This window comes from Nicotiana sylvestris, chromosome 8 (genome assembly GCF_000393655.2).
Source record: "Nicotiana sylvestris chromosome 8, ASM39365v2, whole genome shotgun sequence".
Lineage (NCBI taxonomy): Eukaryota > Viridiplantae > Streptophyta > Magnoliopsida > Solanales > Solanaceae > Nicotiana > Nicotiana sylvestris.
Genome location: NC_091064.1, coordinates 98,426,593 through 98,443,111, shown reverse-complemented (window position 1 = coordinate 98,443,111; position 16,519 = coordinate 98,426,593). Strand labels below are relative to the sequence as shown.

Genomic DNA, 16,519 nt, shown 5'->3' with positions numbered 1-16,519 from the left:
AAAAAGCCTTATTTATATGTGATTAAGCAATCGTTTTACAAAGGCTAGATCGGCCTAATACAAAATCTACAAAGGCCTAAGGGATAATTTTACTTCGAGTTCGATAAATCATTCTTACTCGACAAAAGCCTAAGGACTACCTTATTTCGAGTACGAGCGGACCCTTACTTCGAGTTCGAGAAATCATTCTCACTCTGACTAAAAGCCTAAAAGTGACCTTATTTCGAGTTCGATAGGTCTGCACTGAATCATTAAGCTAAAGGGTTACATAAACTCAAAATTCGAGTTATTATTCAAGGTCCATCAATTAGAAAAGATCGAAGATAGGGGTTAATATCGACCCTTGCCTTTTCTGAAACTTAGACTCTCGAGCACAACTTCATGATCTTATGCTAAGGAATTTTGACTCTTGCATGAAATAACAAAAAAAGAAAAGGACAACAAATTCATAAGCCATGGAAGGGAAGGAAATTTTTTATAGATATATCAAAAATCATTTACAAGGGCAACATGGCCCGATCATAATTCTCTACAAAATCCAAAACGGCCCTAAAAGAAACACGATGAAAAAAAAAACAAATCCTAAGGGTCTAGTCTTCTTCGGGACCAGCATCCTCAATCTCAGGGTCTTCCCCACTTTCGGACCCGCTTATGCTCCCAGAATCATCATCATCAGGAAAGGCCAATAATTTGGCTTCAGCTTCAAGCTCTTTCGCACTCTTGATCTCAGCTGCAAGATTAAAGCCACAAGCGTGGATCTCCTTGAGAATCTCTCATCGAGACTGGCATTTAGCATGCTCGGCAACCCAGTTCGCTCAAACCTGAACAGCCTCAACAACCTCCTTTTCCCGAGCCTGAGCAGCTTCAGCATCGGTCTGATAGACGGCTACCATAGCATCGGCATTGGCCTTGGCCGTTTCAATCTTCAATTTGGCAGCTGCAAGTTCTGTGGCCAGCTTTTCTCGATCGGAAGTTGCTGAACCCAACCGAGATTGGAGCTCCTCAACTTTCTTGGCTTGCATCGAGGCATTCTCTTTCAAGCTTCAAAGCTGGTTCTCAGGCGAGGCCAGTTGAGCTCGGGAAACTTCCTTCTCTAAGGCCAAGCGGTCCATCTTCTCCTTCCATCCTTCGGCCTCAGCTTTTAGTGCATCTATTTCTTCCTGAAGCTGCCTAATCACTTTGAGTTTTTTTGGACCTGCAGGTTTGAACCATTAGCTATGATGCCTGAATCGCTATCACTAACTTCAAAAATTCTTCTTACCTTCTCCATCAGTTCGGTGTATCCTTTCTGAGCCGTTTCTAGCTTAGCATAGAGACCTCTAGCATCCCCTTCTCTTTGCTCACTGAGAAGTTTGAAGGAATCCTTTTCCTCTGCCATCCCTCAGATCTCAGCCTCATAACGGCTCAGTTCCCCCCGAAATCTGAGGAAAGCTTCGTGAAGAAGCACCGAAGCCTGCAAACATAGAAGGGAAAAGTTATATAAAGGGAGAAAAACCTAAGTATGAAAATGGGCAGGAGAATCAGGGATTACCTGAATTAGAGCATGTTGGGCTTCGCTAAAAAGACAAGGCGCTCCCACCTCGTCCATCTGGCCTCGGTCCTCCTTTGTTACCAAACACCAGAGGCAGCTGGCCACCCCAACGAGGGCAGCGAGAACCCGGGCATCCTCTGGCACCTGATCATGATTGTCCGCTTGCACCTGGGATTGACACTTGGGGTCGGGTACTAGTTGGTCCATTTAATACTCAAGGAAGCCTTGCCCGAGCTATTCTTAGAAACCTCTAAGTCACTCATACCGGTGACATCCTCTACCCCAACAAATAAACCACGGAAGAGATCCTCTACTCCATGGGCTCCTTCCCCGTGGCAAGTCTCCGCGGCCTGAGCATCGTGCATCATAGAATCGGAGACTGAAGGAAACAAGGAGGAATCCAAAATCTCTATTGCCCCAAGTAGATTCTTTGAGGCGCTGCCTCTGTCTTGGAGAGTCTCGAGCTCGATTTTTGCGCCGGCATTCATCGCCTCTTCAACGGCCTTTTTTCCCCAAGATAAAACATCTTCGGTCCTTTTTGGATTGGGGACTTGGGCCTAAGTCTCCTCCTCGGCCTCATGGAGCCTAGGTTGAGTAGTATCGACTCCCAATGGTTTCGAAGCTTTCCAAGCCCCGGTGCTAACTCGTGCACAGGCCACCAGCCTGGAGTCATCTTCATTCTCCTCTTCTTCTTCACCCTCTTCAGGCTCATCTCGTAGCTTAAGGACTGAGTCCATTGTTAGAGGAATGACATTTCCATTGCGGGTCCGCCTCTTTTTGGGCTTTTGCTCATCCATCTTCGTGGAGCTCGGAGCCCCTCTCCTTTTCCGATCTTTCTTCTATTTTAGAGTAGACGGTTGGGAACGGTTTACTTCATCACCAGATGGGGGCCTCATCGGCATGTCCTTCCCGAGGCCTGCAAAAGAAGGGCAAGTAAGATCGAGAAAAATTTGGGCAGCTATCAAAACTCTTGAGTTATACAAAAACTTATCGTTGTTTTGGGCCTCCCATCGACCTTTCGCCAATTCGTGCCATGCGCGCTCAGCATGTATTGACTTCGACACTAAGCTCCTGACCCAGTTCTCGAGTTGGGGGATCTCACCTAGCATCCAGGCAACGGCTGCACCAAATAAGACGCCGATAAGAAAGGATGAAAAAAATGAAGACAACAAGAAGAAATGAAAAATGGAGTTATACTTATGTCTCATATTCCATTTCTCCGGAAATGGCATGCTCTTAGCTAGGATCAAATCTGAGGTCTTCACTCGGACAAACCGGCCCATACATCCTCGATCCTTATCCTCATCTATGCTCAAGAAATCTGCCTTGGAGGCCCTACATTGAAGCTTTATTAACCCCTTTGATAAAGTCGGGGGCTATATAAGTGTATGAGGTGGTCGAGGGTAAAAGGAAGCCCGTCGACTTGGCTTACAAAGAAGCGGAGCAAAATCACTATCCTCTCGAAGGAGGGGTGAATTTTGCCGAAGATCACTTCATACTTCTTGCAGAAGTCCACAATGACCGGGTCCAAGGGACCCAATATGAAAGGATAAGTGTAAACACTTAGAAACCCCTCCACATGGGTAGTGATTGACTCCTTAGGCGAGGGCACCACCACATGCTTATCAACCCAGTTGCAGTCCTCTTTAACTTGGTCGAGGAGGTCACCAGTGATCGTGCATATGTACCTTGATATTGGCTTGCACTGGCCCAGAACCGAGGCGATCTTTTCAACCTTGAAGTCAAAGTCAAGGAGCACCCTCCGGGAATGAATTCTTCAGGGCGTGGCTCCGCCGCTGGTTGCTCGCCGACCGACTGAGACAAGAAAGTTTTTTCTTTCTGCGAAATGGTTTTAAATATTTTGGCCATTTTGTTTTTGTGAACGAGAGAGAACTGAGATTGGGATATTTGATGTTTTGGGGGAGACAAACAAAGAAATTCAAAAGCTTAAAGGTAAAAGGTTCTGTAGGTGGCAAAGGAATATGAAGGTTAGAACGAAAAAAGATTGAAAGTAAAGTTAGGCAAGAGAAGGAAAATACATTTATAGGATGAAGACGACGGTTCAGAACCGATAGTGACCGAAAACAACTGACAGTCATTTAATGTCTCGATATCTGAACCCACAGGACGTTTCGGTCACCTCTTCCGCTTGCATCACAACGCTTACATCATGGTAAACCGAGGGCAAGTACGAATCCTCAATTCGTTTCTTGTCATTGCACTCCAAAAAATGAGGAGACATGTTTTATACGGTCAAAATCGAGCATGCCTAATTTTGTATAACTAAGAGAAATCAGGGTGGTAGATCAAGGCTCAGCCTCGTTATTTCTGACCATGGTGCGGAATGTATTGGTAAGCTCGTGGATCAATCGCCGATCAAGATCGAGACTAGCTATGATCGAGACCAAAGCAAGAAAGAGATCGAACAAGATCGAAGGAAGCCTGCTAAGTCGAGTAACAGAAAGCCGATATATCCGTGATCGGGCAAGGATCGTGGTGGAAATCAGGCATGTATCAAGTCAGGGCCGGTTATTTAGCCTATCATGGGATTTGCTACTGTAATTAGAATTATACCATAAATAGGATTCCTTTACTATATAAAGAGGGTCCTAATCATTTTGTAACGATGATACTCACGTATAACTAAGCAATATATTACATTTTTTTCTCGCAAGCTCTGTTGTTCAGTTCAAACTATTCAATAGCATAATTAGTTGGGTCGAGGGCAGTTTAGCTCGAGGGCCACAATCGTTCATAATATTGGTTTGATTTATTTTACTGTTAATTCCTAATATTGATTCTCATATTTATCAGTTTGTGCCAGGTGAAATCACATATCCTTAAAATCATATATAAGTTTAATTGTTATCCAATTTTAAGGGTAAACAATGGTAATTGTCGAATTTCTTTCAGGGATCGAATCATATGAAGCCCATCACATTCATATGTTTTTACATCCTTAACATTCCAATATTTTAGTTGTTATTCTGTTATACATAACAATAACTAAAGAAACATAAATAAAGATAGATAAGTTGATTGCTTAGCTAATTACAAAAACATCTTCTCACATGAAAAGCACATATAGTTCACCTTCTCTGCCAACAGAAGCAGTTGGACAGCAATAAAGACTTTTTTTTCAATTGTACATTTTAATACATGTTTAAGCATCATTGACCAATGCAAGATTATACCTTGTCTTCACTAAATGACCAATATTCAAATATAGATATATTATGTTGTGAAATATATATTGTGTTAACGCTTAAGTAAATTAAAATTGCATGCACCTCAGTTGTTCATGGTTGACTGCGACACCCTTCTCTATGCTAGGTGTTACTCACCATACTTTGTAAACCTTTCGTTTATCACCAAATTAAAACTAAGGGAAAAACAAAAGCAACTTTAGCATGGTAAATGGAGGTTATTAAATGAAGGGGCAACGAGTAGAGTACAATAATAAGAGTGAGAAATTTTATGTTATGTCTAATACAAGTATTACGGGGCATGTGACCCTTCTAACAATTTGACAAGTGGCGCAGCGGCTCCACATTTTATAACCTTCGGGAAGGGTCATATGCCAAGTAATACTTGTGTTACATCAAATTTCTCTATGAAATTAAAAGTATCATAGTTTTGTTCAACTTCATTGTTGGCCCACGTACAGGAGAGTTTTGAATATTGATAAAGGAACTCAGACATGGACCAGGTCCATTCTAGTGAAGCACAGATATGATCAACTCAAGCATGCGAGATGCACGTGAAGTAGATAAACATAACTTACCAGAAGTGATATCTTCTGATCCTGATCGAAAAGGTTGCATATTGGATAAGGGGAAAGACTCCTTACTCAAAGAGAACACGGTTTAAGAGAAGGATAGAGTTAGAGGCTGAGATCAACTAGAATTCTTCCACCAAGGAAGAGTAGCATCAGAATTTAGTTAATCTCTAGTTACTAACTCCATAAATATCAGTGTTGTTCTCTTTTACATGTAACACACATAAGCAGAAGTTAAACGTGAATTGAGAGCAAAATAGCAATGCAATTTTGCAAGCAATTTGTGTGTGATTAAAGCGTGGAAACCTAGAGTTACTTGAACCAGATAGAAGAACCAGTTCCAAGTGTCTGTCTTTTATTTCCAGTTCAATTGTAGTAGGTGTTTTCATATTGTACCTTCCAGCTTATCTAGAAGCAATTGTATTAGTTACTCATAGTTTTCAAGTTAGAGTTAACTTGAATTTGTCGCAACAGTTGAGGTTGTGTGCTACAACGGGATTAGAGTTAATCCTAAGTTTACAAAAGAGTTTTTGTAAATGCAGTTTTTGGCTCAGTGATTTTAGTGGAGAGTTTGGGGAAATCCTACTGGAAAGTAGGTTGTGGTTTTTTTCACCTTTTGAGCCAGGTGTTTTCCACGTAAAATCTCTGTGTTCTTTAATTTCTGTACTTATTATTACACAACAGTAGTAGTTGGAACACATAGAAGAACCAAGTCCTTCTATAATCAGGTTAAGCAAAAAATTGGACACCATACAAATCATCCCTCCCCCCCCCCCCGTATAGAATTGAAGTATTAAACATCAATTGGTATCAGAGGAGGTTATCCTTGAAGAGGCTAACACCTTAAGAACAGATCAAGATGAGTGCACCACTAGGAAACTAGGAAGGACAATCCACTGCTAGGCCTTCACTCTTCAATGGCCAGCACTACTCTTGGTAGAAAAACAAGATGAGAGATCACATCATCGGAGGGGATTATGAACTATGGGACATTGTTACTGATAGTCCCTTGGCTACCATGAAGAAGAATGCTGAAGGAGTGGATGTGCCAAAGACTAGAGCTGACTGCAATGCCGAGGACTTGAAGAAGTGGGAAAAGAACGCTAAGGCCATGAAATGGCTTGTATGTGGACTTGGTCTAGACGAGTATAGCAGAATTCAAAGTTGTACTATTGCTAAGGAAATTTGGGACACTTTGCAAGTGGATCACGAAGGAACTCCTCAAGTGAAGAGATCAAGAAGAACACTGTTGTATTCTTAATATGAGAATTTCACCATGAAGGAAGTAGAAACTATCCAAGAGATGTATACAATGTTTACAACACTAACAAATGAACTTAAGTTTCTTGGAAGGATTATCCTTGAAGAAGACAAGGTTGAGAAAATTCTGACAAGGGTTTTGTCAGTTACTTGGGAAAGCAAAATCACTGCTATTCATGAATCAAAGAAAATTGACACTCTCAAGTTGGATGAGTTAATTGGAAATATCACTGCCTATGAACTTAGAAGGTAAACCATGAAGATGGCTGCACCCAAGAAGGAAAGAAGCCTGGCTCTTAGAATCGTTGAAGGTGCAGATCTAGAGAAGGATCAAATGGCTATGATCACGAGGGATTTCAAGAAGTATATAATGAGTGGAAAGGGTTCTTCAAGAGGTACAACTTACAAAATACCAAGGGTCCCTGAGAAACAGACCAACGAGGGCTGTTACAAATGTGGTAAGACTAACCACATGATCAAAAACGATCCTCAATGGGAAATTGAATAGAAAAAAGAAAAGGGATGAACGAAGAAATAAGAAGAAGGAACAGGTTCATCCCAAGAAGAAGTAAGTGTGATTCATCTCAAAGATAAGATTAATTTTTTGTCTAAAGAAAGGCTATCTGAGTTACGGCTAGATTTCATTGATGAATCTGAGGTTATAAACAATGAAAAGGAACAACTGTCTAAGGAATGTGTAATCTTGAAAGCTAAATGCAAAAATCTGGAACTCAGGGCTAGTGAAAATGATAGTAAAAATGATGAGTTGAAGAACCAGGTTCTTGAACTTGACACCACTGTGTTAGAGCTCAGATCTGAAAATTTAAAACTGAAATTAGGAACAGGTAAAAAGAAAGCTGATCACATACATCTCACCTTAGAAGAAAATCTGGGAAAAATGAAGGATGAGTTGCAAATGGAATAAGTCCTATGATGCACTATTATGGCTACAAGAACACCATAGTAGCAATAAGAGAGGACTTGGCTATGGGACCCCTATACCTAAGTGGGATCCCAAAAGCAAGTACATCACACTTCCTGAGAAAAAAAACTGCATCCACTGTGGTAAGACTGGTCACGATGAAAGTGAATGTACTGCAAAAGAAAAGGCTAGTCAAAAGAACAAATTTTTTGTTCAAGGGAAGAATAAGCTGCCATGATGGGCTAAAAAGAATTTAATTCACCCATTTGCCAATAGAAAGGGACCCAAACTAGTTTGGGTTCCTAAGACTAACCCCTGATTTCCCTTTGCAGGTCCAAGTGAAGGGGAGCAGCCAAATATGGTACATGGATAGTGGCTGCTCAAAGCATATGACTGGAAGCAAGAACCAGTTCCTTTCACTTGAGGACCTAAAAGGAGGTAATGTCTCCTTTGGAAATGGAAGAAAGGTGAGATCATTGGGATAGGAAATGTAGGTAAGATAGACTCACATTCCATTGAGAATGTCTACTTGATAAATGACTTGAAATATAGCCTAATTAGTGTATCACAACTGTGTGATAGAGGTAACTTGGTAGCATTCACCTCTACCAAATATTTAGTGATAAATCTTACCGTTGACACGATTATTTTGTAGGGAAAAGAGTAAACAATATATACATTGTAGATTTGTCCGCTCTTTCAGAAAATGAACTCACCTGCTTAAGTGTGTTGGACAATGATCCCCTCCTTTGGCGTAAAAGACTTGGTCATGCAAGTCTAAGTCAACTCAACAAATTAGTCTCCAAGGACTTGGTGATAGGGTTTCCTAACATCAAGTTTAAGGAAGACAAAGTTTATGAGGCTTGTGCAAGGGGGAAGCAGGTAAGATCCTCTTTCAAAAGCAAGAAAATGGTAAGCATGACCAGGTCAATGGAACTGGTTCATATGGATCTCTGTGGTCCAATGAGAACATTAAGCAGAGGTGGTAAAAAGTATGTGATGGTGCTTATTGATGATTACTCTAGGTTTACTTGGACATTGTTTTTAACATCTAAGGATGAAGCACTTGATATGTTTACTTCCTTTGTTAGAAAAACTCAGAAACAACTAGGTAATTAACTTGCATCAATTAGGTCTAACCATAGAACTTAATTTGAAAATGCTAAGTTTGCTGAATTTTGTGATGAGCATGGAATAGATCACAATTTTTATGCCCCTATAACTCCACAACAAAATGTAGTAGTTGAAAGAAAGAATAGGACACTTGAAGATATGGCTAGGACTATGCTTCTTTCTAGTAAACTGCCTCATACCTTCTGGGCAGAAGCTGTAAACACTGCATGTTACATCATTAATAGGTGCATAACTAGACCTCTTGTAGAGAAGACTCCCTATGAGTTACTTAAAGGGAGAAAACCAAATATATACCATCTTAGGGCATTTGGATGCAAGTTCTTTGCGCACAACAATGGAAAGGACTCCCTAGGTAAGTTTGATCCCAGAAGTGATGAGGGAGTATTCTTGGGATATTCTTCACATAGCAAAGCTTATAAAGTGTACAACAAAAGAACTATGTGTGTAGAAAAAAGTGTACATGTAGTCTTTGATGAAACTAACATTATTTCTGAGAGACAGAAACATGAAGATGAAGTTATTGGGCTGGTAAAAGGTTCAAATGAAGTCACAATCCAAGCTGAAGCTACACCAGAAGAAGGAATAGGTTATGGAACAGGTTCTTCCATCCAGGGCAACATGACAGGGGGAACTGAACAAATAAGAACTGAATCTAATTCCGAAATAGAATTTGTCCATGAGCATGTTCCTTAGCAACAGAACATAGGAGAAACATCAAAAAGAAACCAGTTGGTTGTGAAACCTTACAAGTATCAAAATTCCCATCCCATTGAGAACATAATTACTGATCCAATTGCTGGATTTAAAACTAGATCTCGATTAAAGAATCTATATGCTTTTGATGCTTTCCTATCTCTTATTGAACCTAAAAATGTTGTTGAGGCTTTGCAGGATGCAGACTGGGTAAATGCAATGCAAGATGAACTCAATTAGTTTGAAAGGAGTCAGGTTTGGCATCTGGTTCTAAGACCCAAGGACAGATCAGTAATTGGCACAAAATGGGTCTTCAAAAACAAACTTGATGAAGATGGAACTGTTACAAGGAACAAGTCAAGGTTGGTGGTTCAAGGTTATAGTTAGGAGTAAGACATAGACTATTATGAGACCTTTGCTCTAGTTGCAAGGTTGGAAGCAATAAGACTCCTCATAGCCTTTCCTGCATACATGGAATTTGCTCTTCACCAGAGGGACATCAAGAGTGCCTTCCTAAATGGCTACTTAAAGGAAGAAGTGTTTGTCAAACAACCTCCAGGGTTTGAAAGCAATGAGTGTCCGGATCATGTATACAAACTAGACAAGGAACTCTAGGGACTCTCCTACTTGAACATGGCTACAAGAGAGGTAAAATTGATAGCACTAGGGAAAAAGGTACGGATCTTCTTGTAGTACAAATATATGTTGATGACATATTTTTTAGGGCAACCGCTGCAAAACTAAGTAAGGAATTAGCTAAACTTATGGGGAGTGAATTTGAAATGAGTATGATGGGTGAGGTTAATTTCTTCTTAGGCTTAAAAATTAAACAAAACTCAAATGGAACCATGATCCATCAATAGAAATATGCAAAAGAGTTGATTAAGAAGTTTAAAATGGAAGAATCAAAGGATATAGAAACTCCTATTGCAACAGCCACAAAATTGGACATAGATGAACCTGATTCATCTGTTGATCAGAAGTTGTATAGGGGTATGATTGATTCACTTTTGTATTTTACTGCTAGCAGACCTGACATTATTTTCAGTGTAGGGCTTTGTGCTCGATTTCAAGCAAATCCAAAGAAAACTCACTTGACTGTTGTCAAGAGAATATTGAGATACTTGAAAGGCACTACTGACCTTTATCTTTGGTATCCAAAAGGTAATAACTTTAACATAGTGGAATATGTTGATTCTGACTATGCAGGTTTCCTTGTGGATAGGAAGAGCACCTCTGGTATGGCACACTTCCTTGGTTCATGTATTGTGTCATGGGCTACTAAAAAGCAAAATTCAGTGGCCTTATCCACTACTGAAGCTGAGTATGTTGTTGCTGCTTCCTGTTGTGCTCAATTGTTGTGGATCAAACAACACTTGATGGATTTTGGTATTGAAGTCGGTTGTATCCCTATTTTATGTGATAACACTAGTGCTATTAGTATGACTAAGAACCCGGTTTAACATAAGAGAACTAAGCACATAAATGTTAGACACCATTTTTTAAGGGACAACTATGAGAAAAGACTTATTACTATAGAATTTTGTGCTACTGATAGAAGATTGTTGACATCTTCACAAAAGCACTAAGTAGAGAGCACTTTGGATAAGGAGAAAGACTCCTTACTCAAAGAGAACACAGTTTAAGAGAATGATAGAGTTAGAGGCTGAGATCAACTAGAACTCTTCCACCAAGGAAGAGTTGCATCAGAGTTCTAGTTAATCTCTATTTGCTAACTCCATAAATATCAGTGTTGTTATATTTTACAGGTAACGCACATAAGCAGAAGTTAAACGTGAATTCAGACCAAAATAGCTAGGCAATTTTGCAAGCAATTTGTGTGTGATTCAAGCGTGCATACCTGAAGCTACTTGAACCAGATAGAAGAACTAATTCCAAGAGTCTATCTTTTATTTCTGGTTCAATTGTAGTAGGTATTTTCATATTGTACCTTTCAACTTATCTAGAAGCAATTGTATTAGGTACTTAGAGTTTTCAAGTTAGAGTTAACTTGAAGTTGTCGTAACAGTTGAGGGTGTGTGCTACAACGGGATTAGAGTTAATCTTAGGTTTACAAAAGAATTTTTGTAAATGCAGTTTTTGGCTCAGTGAGTGGAGAGTTTGGAAAAATCCTACTGGAAAGTAGGTCGTGGTTGTTTTACCTTTTGAGCCAGGTGTTTTCCACGTAAAATCTCTGTGTTCTTTAATTTCTGTGCTTATTATTCCGCAATAATAGTAGTTGGAACACATAGAAGAACCATGTCCTTCTATAATCAGGTTAAGCGAAAAATTGGACACCACACAAGTCACCCCCTCTTATGTGGTATTGAAGTATAAAACATCATTCATAATATACGCGAAACTAGAAAAAATGAGTAGAACATATGAATCGGCTTATGAGGTTGATTAGTCTCCATCTTTTGTCTATTAATGCTAGCTAGTTGCACCACCTCAATTGGTTGAAAAATCTGCCGAACGTCACTAGAGATTTTAAGCGATTATTATTCAGTATAAAATAACTATGTGTATTTATTAAGGAGGTGGATATTTTTGAAGGTTAGAAACTATAACGGACACAGAAAAAGTGAATGTGCGAAGAAGATAAAGAATGGAAATCAAGTTATAAATTTATTGCATATTACACTACATTAGTTGTTTCATATAAGTCAGCAATCTTCTGGATCTTTTACCCAGAATCCTGGATCATTTACCCAGTATTCTTTCTGTATCACCACCAATAGGCAATAGCCTAGACTCTAGATCTAGATAGATGCTCCTCTTTTCTAGCAGTAAATTCTAGAATATTAATGGAGAGCACAAATTCAAGCACGCTGCATGTGTTTCTTAAGAATTAGACGTAATGTACAGCTCCATATTCTTCTTTTGTAGCCAGCCTAATGTTAAACGGATGCTTAACTTGGCGCTCACTTGAAGAACCAACAACTACAGTCTGCAGCCCTGTGACTAACTTCCTCTTCCCATATGCATCAGCTAAGCTGAAATCTTTGCAGACATCCAATTTTGTTGTCACTGTTGCTGTCTTCCCTTTCTCCACCCAGACTCTTTCAAACCCCACCAGCTGTATATTAGGCGCTCCAGTCAGTCCTCCTCCCATATTTGTTGGCTTCCAGAACACTATAACCACATAGGATCCATCCATTTTGCCATTATTCTTGACCCCAACTGTGATGTTAAACCTTAAACTCTGGCAATTCAGGTTTGAAATATCAAGGGCTTGGCCATTGGCTTGAGTAGTCATGTTAGATAAAAGAATGGTATCTGAGTCAAGGGTTGTCTTTTGCTTTACGACAATGGTGGAAGGCGCTGAAATGATGAACGAAGAAAAGCTTGAGTAGCTTAGTCCATGGCCAAATGGATATATTGATTTTCCATTATAGAATCTATAAGTTCTTCCAGGAAAGTTTCTACTGGCATTTGCTCTCATGTTCATGTCATTCATTGGTACATTGTCAACATATTCTTGTGGATACCAAGTGAAAGGAGACCTCCCACCTGAAATTGCAGAAATTGCCAACCTACTTAATTAAGAAAGAAGCGTCTTTTATTGGTGTATGGGGGGGAGGGAATTTGAATGTTTTGGGAAAGAGTTTAAGAGCACCTGGATTATAATCTCCAAAGAGGACTTGAGAAATGGTATCACCGCCATCTTGACCAGGATAGCCAACCCAGAAAATTGCGCCGATCTTTTTATTATTCTTAGCAAAGGTTACATCAATAGGACTGGCTGACATAATCACTAGAACAACTGATCCATTTGCTGCCTTAGTGGTGTCTTTTACAAGCTTTTCTTGAAACCCTGGCAATGTCAAGTTCACTCTATCCAGTGATTCTCTCTCGATGGATTGATCAAGCCCCATAACAAGCACCACCACGTCGGCTGCAGCTGCAGCCTTGGCTGCTGCCTTGATTTGGCTTGAATCAGTGCACTGAACGTTTGCACATCCTGGCTCATATGTTATGCTCGCTACATACTTCTGCATCGCCTGGAAAGGGGTGGTGTAGCGGCAAGGTACCCCTGCGTAGATACTTAGCATTGTCCCAGTGGCATTAGCATTGGGACCTATAAGAGCCAAGTGTTTGACGTTGCTTGGTGACAGAGGAAGCACACCATTGTTGTCTAGCAAAACTATTCCTTGTTTTGCAGCTTCAATTCCCAAGGACTGATGATCATTGGTACACACATCAGATGGTCCAAGATTTCCAAATGGTTGCATTTTTGGATCGCCATCAAAGAATCCAAGCCTCATTAGTACAATGTAGTTATATATCAGTGACTGATCAATTATAGACACGTCCACCTTGCTCAGATTCACTGCTTTTTCTGTATACTTTCCTAGATAATCCCCACAATTCATGTTCAGACCTGCACAATTATGACAATCATTGAAAACCTGTATAGAAAATCGTATCTCTATGCAAGAATAACTAGAGAAAAGCACTTAGAAGACCTGCTTTCAGAGCAAGGGCGACTGCATCCTCAGGTGTGGCAGTATAGTGTATTGCATCATAGTAAACTTCAATTGAGTCACAATCAGAGACAATGTATCTGATAATAAACATATTGCAACATGCGATGTTAGAAGATAGTGAAATTATAATTTTCTTAAGTGGCAATGAATTTATCAGATGTTTAGTATGAGATTTATATTCTGAGTGCTGCTGCTGATTAGTGATTTAAAGGGTTTATGAATCAGGTGTAGCTATTATAGAGGCTTCTACATTTTGGCATTACAGAGAATAGGAACTAACCCGTCTAGACTCCATTGGTCCCTAATCACTCCTTTGAGCAAATTTGGATCAGCACAAGTTGGAACTCCATTCACGCGATTGTATGAGCACATCACACTGCTAACATGACCCTCCTCTACACAGCTTTTAAATGGTGGCTGGAATGTATCCTCCATATCCTGTGCTGTCACCTGCGAAATTTTCCTTTCACTGCTTATTATAACTTCCAAGTTGTAACCAAACAAATTGAACGGCAGCTTAATTTCCTGGTTATATACATTGGCGTCAAAATGATACCGATCAATTCCCTTCCAGTCATCAAGATCATAAGCAGTGTAATGTTTACAACAGCTTGAGACTTTAAGCTTGTTTTGACTGCTGAAATATTCTTCTCCATCGACTTCTTGCAAGCCTCGGACATAGTTAACAGCATACTTTGAGACCACTAGAGGGTCCTCCCCTGGTGTTTCTTGAGCCCTTCCCCATCTGGGGTCACGAAGGACATTCACATTGGGGCTCCAATAGGTCAATCCAGCCAGGCCAACATTGTGCATGGCCCGAGCCTCAGTTGATACAACCTTTCCTAAAGTATACCATAACAAAACATTAAAACTAGCAGCAGAAAGAATGACAGCTGGGAGACTGGTTGCTCCAGGTACTGTTGCATTGAAACGTACTCCAGGCCCCGTGTTTGACACCCCGTGCAGCGCCTCAGACCACCATTCGTAAGCTGGCACACCAAGCCTGGGAATGCCTGATGCAGAGTTAACTAGCTGTCCCACTTTTTCTTGGAGAGTTAACCGTGATACTAAGTCTTTTGCTCTGTCTGTATAAGCTAAAGAAATGTTGCAAAAACCATAAGTGCTGGTATTAGGGTCACTCTTATAACATGCATGAATCTGGGAATTACATGGTATTGTGAAGAGAACTATGAAGAATATTGGAGAAAGTAGAAAATGTTTTTCCATGTCTTCCCTAGCTTTTTTGTTTTTCTTTTTTCTTATGCTTCAAATCAAGCTGCACCATACCTATTTATACTAGAAGTTGAAGTGGAATCCAGTGCTAACACTTACCTTTTGCAGCAAAATAGGTTGTTGACTGTCGCTTAAGAATAAGCAGGTGTAACCTTTATTTAGCTTTTGGGTGAAAATGTAATGATCTTATACCTTAATAAGAAAAAAAAAATACTTGTCACATGTTATAACTCTGACCTCATCTTGTAAACTAGAATATCGTGGTATCCTTCATTTTTGGCTTTGTTCATTCTAAGTGAGAGTTTTGTCAGTTGTTATGGGATACGTTGTTGAACACACAATTAGAAATGAGGTTAACACATGATTTGGACTAGGAGTGCTCTTAGTTTTATGCTTACAGGGTAATTATCTTCAGCTCCATTATTAAGCATAAGATGGTTTGTTTCAGCTCCATTATCATGTATTGACAGCATCATTAGGAATAGGGCCTTTTCTTTTATTTATTTCTCTTGGTAGCTTTAATTTGAAGACATGAATCAATTCCAAACTAGTTCAGGTCAGTTATATGAATCATTTGTATCATTTTAACATCCAGAGGATTCATTATAATTTTACTATTTTTACATTGGTCGTCACCTACCACAGTCCTCCTCTTTATCTGGACTTAGACCTGCAACTAGAAATGCGGAAAGCCCATTATGAGAGCATTTCCGCAGCTCACCACAATGATAAGATTCATGCAGTGAAGCAAAAGCATTCATATGAAGGCTGTGGAAGAGGGCACTGGTATGCATACACAAACCAAATGGTGACTTCAAAGATATAGCTAAAATATTGACTAATTGGCACGCTAGGAAGCCCTCTAATGACACAACTCCAAAGCCAGTACTTATGCCAAATGGTCTTCAAACATTGCTTCAAAAAATATCTTACATTGTAATTGGCCTCCAAGGAAAAAAGAAACCTTTCTTCCAAGTTACTAATCCTCAGTGTAGTTTGAGAGTTACAGGACACATTACTTTTGGTCTAGTGGTACCAAATCTACTTTTAATAGTCCAATGAAATTTATGCAAGTAGGTGTTTTTTCTTAGTTTTGTTTCATAGAGTAAAAATTCTTATTTGTATCAACCTGTTGACGTCTATGGATTTGAGGTTTTTCTTACGGGCAGTGACAAACCTACCTTGATGTTGAGGGCAGATTAGTCCAATTATAATATTTTATATTAATGATAAATAGATTACAAAAATTATTATTAAAAATCAAAATAAGGGAGATAAATATAATATCTTAAACCACGAGAGAGGTTGATGTGATGAAGCAAAATCTGGAAGAAGGTCTCTGAAATTATCCTAATCTTTTTATTTTCCTCCAATAATATAATCAACTTAAGAGATTTACCATTCATTATATCGCATTGGGGAAAATATTAATGGGTGAAAATCATTTTCATCACTTCAACTTTGCATTATTAATCAAA

At 39.5% G+C, this 16,519-nt stretch overlaps 3 protein-coding genes across 4 annotated transcripts; 1 reads left to right on the top strand and 2 right to left on the bottom strand.

The window, feature by feature from the left end:
* Positions 1 to 590: 590 nt before the first annotated feature.
* On the bottom strand, positions 591 to 1,022 carry LOC138875434 (uncharacterized). Its single transcript, XM_070154263.1, has 2 exons — positions 822 to 1,022; positions 591 to 761 (listed from the first exon to the last, which is right to left on the bottom strand). The coding sequence occupies exons 1-2, from the start codon at positions 1,020 to 1,022 to the stop codon at positions 591 to 593; spliced, it is 372 nt and encodes a 123-aa protein (XP_070010364.1).
* A 9,192-nt stretch (positions 1,023 to 10,214) lies between these two features.
* Positions 10,215 to 11,137, top strand: LOC138875433 (uncharacterized mitochondrial protein AtMg00810-like). Its single transcript, XM_070154262.1, has 2 exons — positions 10,215 to 10,557; positions 11,088 to 11,137. Exons 1-2 carry the CDS (start codon positions 10,215 to 10,217, stop codon positions 11,135 to 11,137), a joined length of 393 nt encoding a protein of 130 aa, XP_070010363.1.
* An 808-nt stretch (positions 11,138 to 11,945) lies between these two features.
* LOC104228982 (probable beta-D-xylosidase 5) lies at positions 11,946 to 15,048 on the bottom strand. Of its 2 annotated transcripts, XM_009781545.2 has the most exons (5): positions 14,346 to 15,048; positions 14,089 to 14,258; positions 13,788 to 13,885; positions 12,938 to 13,702; positions 11,946 to 12,831 (listed from the first exon to the last, which is right to left on the bottom strand). In XM_009781545.2, exons 1-5 carry the CDS (start codon positions 15,033 to 15,035, stop codon positions 12,170 to 12,172), a joined length of 2,385 nt encoding a protein of 794 aa, XP_009779847.1. In that variant the 5' UTR covers positions 15,036 to 15,048; the 3' UTR covers positions 11,946 to 12,169. The 2 variants fall into 2 exon arrangements, with proteins under 2 accessions (XP_009779847.1, XP_070009240.1); XM_070153139.1 differs by having other exon boundaries at positions 14,089 to 15,048.
* Between the last annotated feature and the right edge of the window lie 1,471 nt (positions 15,049 to 16,519).

What these genes read in the sequence shown, in the direction of transcription:
- LOC138875434 (XM_070154263.1), bottom strand. Translation starts at nt 1,022, where the DNA reads ATGCAAGCCAAGAAAGTTGAGGAGCTCCAATCTCGGTTGGGTTCAGCA. An exon ending in AGGTTGTTGAGGCTGTTCAG is followed by an intron (nt 762 to 821) that starts GTTTGAGCGAAC and finishes GAGATTCTCAAG; the next exon opens with GAGATCCACGCTTGTGGCTT.
- LOC138875433 (XM_070154262.1), top strand. Translation starts at nt 10,215, where the DNA reads ATGGAAGAATCAAAGGATATAGAAACTCCTATTGCAACAGCCACAAAA. An exon ending in GGATAGGAAGAGCACCTCTG is followed by an intron (nt 10,558 to 11,087) that starts GTATGGCACACT and finishes TATATTTTACAG; the next exon opens with GTAACGCACATAAGCAGAAG.
- LOC104228982 (XM_070153139.1), bottom strand. Translation starts at nt 15,035, where the DNA reads ATGGAAAAACATTTTCTACTTTCTCCAATATTCTTCATAGTTCTCTTC. An exon ending in CGCCCTTGCTCTGAAAGCAG is followed by an intron (nt 13,703 to 13,787) that starts GTCTTCTAAGTG and finishes ATAATTGTGCAG; the next exon opens with GTCTGAACATGAATTGTGGG. An exon ending in CTTTGGAGATTATAATCCAG is followed by an intron (nt 12,832 to 12,937) that starts GTGCTCTTAAAC and finishes CTGCAATTTCAG; the next exon opens with GTGGGAGGTCTCCTTTCACT.